Source organism: Miscanthus floridulus, chromosome 14 (genome assembly GCF_019320115.1).
Source record: "Miscanthus floridulus cultivar M001 chromosome 14, ASM1932011v1, whole genome shotgun sequence".
Lineage (NCBI taxonomy): Eukaryota > Viridiplantae > Streptophyta > Magnoliopsida > Poales > Poaceae > Miscanthus > Miscanthus floridulus.
In genome coordinates, this window is record NC_089593.1 from 53,282,838 (window position 1) to 53,289,179 (window position 6,342).

Genomic DNA, 6,342 nt, shown 5'->3' on the forward strand with positions numbered 1-6,342 from the left:
AAGATGCTATAAGTGGCAAGAATGATGCAACCAAAGACAACACAAGTGACATTGGAGGTGATAAAGAAAATAGTCATGGTAGAGGAATCTACTCCAACACCAGTTTTGACTACGGGTAACTCATCAAAGGTCCACCCATGCATTTCCCTACCGTCAACCATGGCAAGGCACCTCATTTTGATGGAACAAGATACACTGATTGGCCCTATAAGATGAAGATGCACCTCATTGCCGCAAGACTTTGGGAAGTTGTGGAAGTTGGTGTGACCATTTCCACCGATGAAGATAGAGAGATAACTCCGGAAGAAGCTTTCAACCTCCACCAAAATGCACAAGCCGTATCTTTGCTTGTCGCAAGTTTGAGTTCGGATGATCTCAACAAAGTGAATGGAATGGAAAGTGCTAAGCAAGTTTGGGATCCTTTGAGAGTATCCTTCGAAGGAGATAAGAGTGTGAGGAAAGGCAACATTGAGCTACTTCATGGTAAATTGGAAACGTTCATGTTCTTGCAAGGTGAGACAACTCAAGCTATGTTTGATAGGCTCATGGCATTGGTCAACCTCATAAGAGCTCTTGGTAGAAATGAATGGGATGACAACAAGGTTGCTAGAAAGATGTTGAGAACTTATAGAGCCAAGAACAACATGCTTGCATCCGTGATCATGGAAAGACCCGGTTATGATGAGATGACACCACAAGAAGTTCTTTCAAAGCTCAAGCATCATGAGTGTCTAGATGAAGATGCAATCAATGCTCATAATCAAAATCCTAGTGCAATGGGATACAACAAGAATGCAGCCCTAAAGGCAACTCAAGGTCATGAAGACAAAAGTTCAAGTCAAGAGAAGAAGAAGAAAGTGAATGATGACTCCTCAAGTGAAGAAGAAGAGTCTGATGAAGAGGTTGCATTTGTAATTAGAAACCTTAGAAAATTTATGAAGAAGAAGAGCAACCACAAGACTTATGGTGATGGAAAGAAGAGGTACAAGAAGGGGTTTTGCTATGGGTATGGTGAGACCGGTCACTTCATAGCTGATTGTCCTAAAGAGAAGAAGAAGAATAAGTACAATAGGGATGTAGACAAGAAGAACAAAGGCAAGAAGAGAGGTGAAGATCATCTTGGTGAAGAATCCGAGTCAAATGATAGTGACTCAAGTGATGATGAGAAGAAGAAAGGAGCCATCAACATCACCATCCATCACTCTTCATCACCAACCATGATCTTTCCTGACTCGGCTTCACCACCAAAACTCTTCCCTGACCTAGTTTCATCACCAAGGCTCTTCTCCAATCTCATCGACAATGACTACTACACTCCAACTTGCCTCATGGCTAAGGGGGAGAAGGTACATGTCTCGCCCACTTCTTGTAGTGATGAGTATAGTAGTTGTGATGAGAACATGGAAGCAATTGAAGAAAGCATGATAAGAAAATTTGGTAAAAAGGCCTACACTAAAATAAAAATGCTAATGAAGAAATTAGAGAAGAGGGATAGATGCTTGGAGTTGCATGGAGAAATAATCACTCAAGAGAGACAAAAACCTTGCACTTGAACCATCTATCATTGAGGAAAGAATGAAGGTTGAGAAGTTAACCATAGAATTGTCTTTAGAAAATGACACTATTGGGAAATTGACTAAAGAACATTCCTTGGTTAATGACACAATAGCTAGCCTCAAGAATGAGAAAAGTATAGCTCAAGGAAGCCTCACAAGCTTGGAATAAAAATACCAAAATCTTGTGCTAAACTACAACACTCTTTGGGCTAGCACTTCAACTTCTTCTAAGGCAACCAAAGACTCTAATGTCTCCACTAGTAATGGTTGTAAAAGATGCTATAAAATTGATGTAAATGCATATGCAACCAACCTTGTTGAGATAGAGAAGAAAGACAAGGAGATTCATAGGTTGAAGATGATCTTGAAGAATGGGTGCAAGTGTCGAGCAATCCAACAAGACGGTATACAAGTCATCAAGGCACCCATAAATCAAGGAAGGCATTGGCTACAATAGGTATGATGGAAAAGCAAATGGAAGGAACATGATCAATGGTGTGCCTTATGTGAAGTTCAACAAGGGTGTTGCTCTTGATGAGCTCATATGCAAGGCAAACAACAAGGTCTACATTCCCAAGGTTGCACCTACAAGTGACAAGACAAACAAGATGAAGCAAGCGGAGGCCCCTAAGCCTCAAGCACCAATCCCATGATGCTATGCTAGTGACTACATGTGTTTTTGGGGGAAGGATGGCAAGACTGTGGTGAAGTATGTTGGTGCCCATAACAGGAAGGAGATTATGAGGAGTGTTTGGGTGCCCAAGTTTTATGTGACTAAACCCTTAGGACCCAAATCTTTTTGGGTACCTAAAACAAAAGCTTAATTTGTCTTTATAGGAATATTCCTTTAGTGGAACAAGTTGGGTGTTGGATAGTGGATGCACCAATCATATGACTGGAGAGAAGGACATGTTCACATCATTCCAACCTAGTCATGATCAGAGTGGAAACATTGTATTTGGTGACAATGGAAAAGGATAAGTGCCCAGTTTGGGTAAAATTGCTATCTCAAATGATAACTCTATTTCCAATGTTTTACTTGTAAATTCATTGAGATACAATTTGTTGTCTGTTTTACAACTTTGTGAGATAGGTTACAATTGTCTCTTTATGAATAAGGGTTTGGAAGTCTATAGAAGGGAGGATTCCTCTATTGTATTTATGGGTTATTTAAAGGGAAAACTCTATCGAGTTAATTTCACATCAAATAGAGTAAATCCTGAGACTTGTTTAATGGCAAAATCTAGCATGGGTTGGCTAAGGCATCACCATCTTGCCCATGTTGGGATGAGAAACTTGGCCAAACTTCAAAAAGGTGAACACATCCTTGGACTAACAAATGTTTCTTTTGAGAAAGATAGAATTTGCAGTGCATGCCAAGCGGGAAAGCAAGTTGGAGCTAAACATCCTGTCAAGAATGTTGTGACAACCGAAAGGCCATTGGAATTGCTTCATATGGACATATTTAGACCTGTCGCTTATATAAGCATTGGTGGTAACAAATATGGTTTCATAATTGTTGATGATTATTCTTGTTTCACTTGGGTATTCTTTTTGCGTGACAAGAGTGAAGTAAAAGGCATCTTCAAGAAGTTTGCAAGAAGAGCCCAAAATGAGTTTGATATCAAGATCAAGAGAGTTAGAAGTGATAATAGAACAGAGTTAAAGAACACCAACATTGAGGAGTTCATTGATGAAGAAGGAATCAAGCATGAGTTTTTGGTTCCCTACACTCCACAACAAAATGGAGTTGTGGAGAGGAAGGACACAACTCTCATAGAAGCCACAAGAGCAATGTTGGATGAGTACAAGACTCCAACCAACTATTGGGCAGAAGCGGTCAACATGACATGTCATGCTATCAACCGCTTATATCTTCACAAGAAAAGAGAAAAGACCGCCTACGAACTTCTAACCGGTAAAAAGCCTAAGGTGCATTACTTTAGAGTTTTTGGATCTAAGTGTTTTATACTTAATAAGAAATCCAAAAGCTCAAAGTTTGCACAAAAGGTGGATGAAGGTTTCATGCTTGGTTATGGTACTAACGAACATGGATATCATGTTTTCAATAAAACCACTGGTTTGATTGAAATCGTGGTAGATGTGACTTTTGATGAAACCAACGGCTCTCAAAAGGAGCAAGTCAATGTTGAGATTATAGGTAATGAAGAAGCTCCACATAAAGCTATCAAGAAGCTTGCTATTGGTGAAGTGAAGCCCATCGAAGTACAAGATGACAATGAAGACACCATTGTGCATGTTGATCATGATCCAACCATTCCTTATTTATCATCAAATGATCATGGTGAAGCTTCCACGACAAGAAACAATCATGATGGAAGATCAAATGATGCATAAGGTCATTCACATGAAGATGGTGCTATCAATGGTGATGAGCAAGTTTGACCTCAACTCAACGATCAAGAAAGAAGTGAAGACAATCCTCCACAAGACAATGGTTTGATCCTCCAATCGATCAAGACCATGATGATGAAGATGATGGCCCCATCCAAAGATCAACTCAAGTGCCACATCAGAGAGTTCATCATTCCATTCAACAGGACCATCCTATTGATAACATATTGGGGAGCATTCGATGAGGGGTAACCACACATTCTCGTTTAGCAAGTTTTTGTGAACATTACTCATTTGTCTCTCCTTTCGAACCTCATAGGGTGGAAGATGCACTTGATGATCTGGATTGGATGATAGCCATACAAGAGGAGTTGAACAACTTCACTTGGAATGAAGTCTGGTCCTTGGTGGAAAGGCCAAGCAAAATGTGATTGGAATCAAGTGGGTCTTCCGCAACAAGCAAGATGAGCATGGCGTGGTGACAAGGAACAAGGCACGGTTGGTGGCTCAAGGGTTCACTCAAATTGAAGGCTTGGATTTTGGGAAGACCTATGCACCAGTGGCAAGGCTAGAATCAATTCACATTCTACTTGCCTATGTCGCTCATCATGATTTCAAGCTATATCAAATGGATGTGAAAAGTGCATTTCTCAATGGCCCTATCCGAGTTGGTGTATGTGGAGCAACCACCGGGTTTTGAAGACCCCAAGTATCATAACCATGTTTACAAGCTCGACAAGGTGCTCTTTGGGCTCAAACAAGCCCCTAGAGCTTGGTATGATTACTTGAAGGATTTCCTACTCAAACAAGGATTTAAGACAGGAAGGGTTGATGTACTTTATTTACTCGCAAAATCAATAATGATATCTTTGTTTGCCAAATATATGTCGATGACATAATATTTGGTAGTACTACTGTGGCTTTTTGTGAGGAATTTAGTAGGATTATGACCAATAGGTTTGAGATGTCCATGATGGGAGAGTTGAAGTTCTTTCTTTGATTTCAAATCAAGCAACTCAAGGATGGCACGTTCATAAGTCAAACCAAGTACACTAATGACATGTTGAAGAAGTTTAACATGGACAAAGCCAAGCCCATCAAGACACCTATGCTAACCAATGGACATCTTGATCTTGATCAAAGTGGAAAGGACGTCAATCAAAAGGTATATCGCTCCATGATTAGATCCCTCCTTTACCTTTATGCATCTAGGATTGATATTATTCTTAGTGTGTGCATGTGTGCAAGATTTCAAGCTAATCCAAAAGAATGTCACCTTGTGGCTGTTAAGAGAATTTTTTGGTATTTAGTACCGGGGGGAATTAAGTTTATGAGTCATACTATGAAGCTATGGGAGAGAGTTATCGAGCATCGCTTGAGAGTAATAATGCGGGTCTCTATGAACCAATTTGGTTTCATGCCCGGAAGGTCAACCATGGAAGCCATTTTCTTAATTAGACAAGTTATGGAGCGGTATAGGGAGAAGAAGAAGGACCTACACATGGTTTTTATTGACTTGGAGAAGGCTTATGATAAAATACCAAGGAATGTCATGTGGTGGGCTTTAGACAAACATAAAGTCCCAACGAAGTACGTCGGGCTCATTAAGGACATGTACAACAATGTTGTAACTAGAGTTCGAACAAGTGATGGAGACATGGATGACTTCCCGATTAGGATATGACTATATCAAGGGTCAGCTTTGAGCCCTTATTTGTTTGCCTTAGTGATGGATGAGGTCACAAGGGACATACAAGGGGACATCCCTTGGTGTATGCTTTTCGCGGATGATGTAGTGCTAGTTGATGAAAGCCGAACAGGAGTGAGTCAGAAACTAGAGTTATAGCGGGAGACTTTGGAGTCCAAAGGTTTTAGACTCAGTAGAACTAAAACTAAGTATATGAGATGTGACTTCGGCACTACTATTCAGGAGGAGGAAGATATTAGTTTGGAAGGTCAAGTAGTGCCTAGGAAGGATACCTTTTGATATTTAGGATCAATGCTACAGAGAGATGGGGATATTGATGAAGATGTTAGCCATAGAATCAAAGCAGGGTGGATGAAGTGGCGGCAAGCATCTGGTGTCCTATGTGACAAAAGGGTACCACAGAAGCTAAAAGGCAAGTTTTATAGGATGGCGATTAGACCGGCTATGTTGTATGGTGTAGAATGTTGGCCTACGAAAAGACAACATGTTCAACAGATAAGTGTCATGGAAATGCGTATGTTGTGTTGGATTTGCATTCATACAAGAAGGGATCGTGTTCGGAACAATGATATACGTGATAGATTAGGGGTAGCACCAATTGAAGAAAAACTTATCCAACATCAGTTGAGATGGTTTGGACATGTCCAACGGAGACCTCGAGAGGCACCAGTGCATAGTGGAATTCTAAGCCAGGATAGTAACGTGAAGAGAGGCAGAGGAAGA

The 6,342-nt window shown here is 40.5% G+C and overlaps 1 protein-coding gene across 1 annotated transcript; it reads left to right on the forward strand.

Annotated features, from left to right (window-relative positions):
• The first annotated feature begins 776 nt into the window (after positions 1-776).
• On the forward strand, positions 777-1,553 carry LOC136503454 (uncharacterized). Its single transcript, XM_066498529.1, has one exon. It carries the CDS (start codon positions 777-779, stop codon positions 1,551-1,553), a length of 777 nt encoding a protein of 258 aa, XP_066354626.1.
• Positions 1,554-6,342: the final 4,789 nt, after the last annotated feature.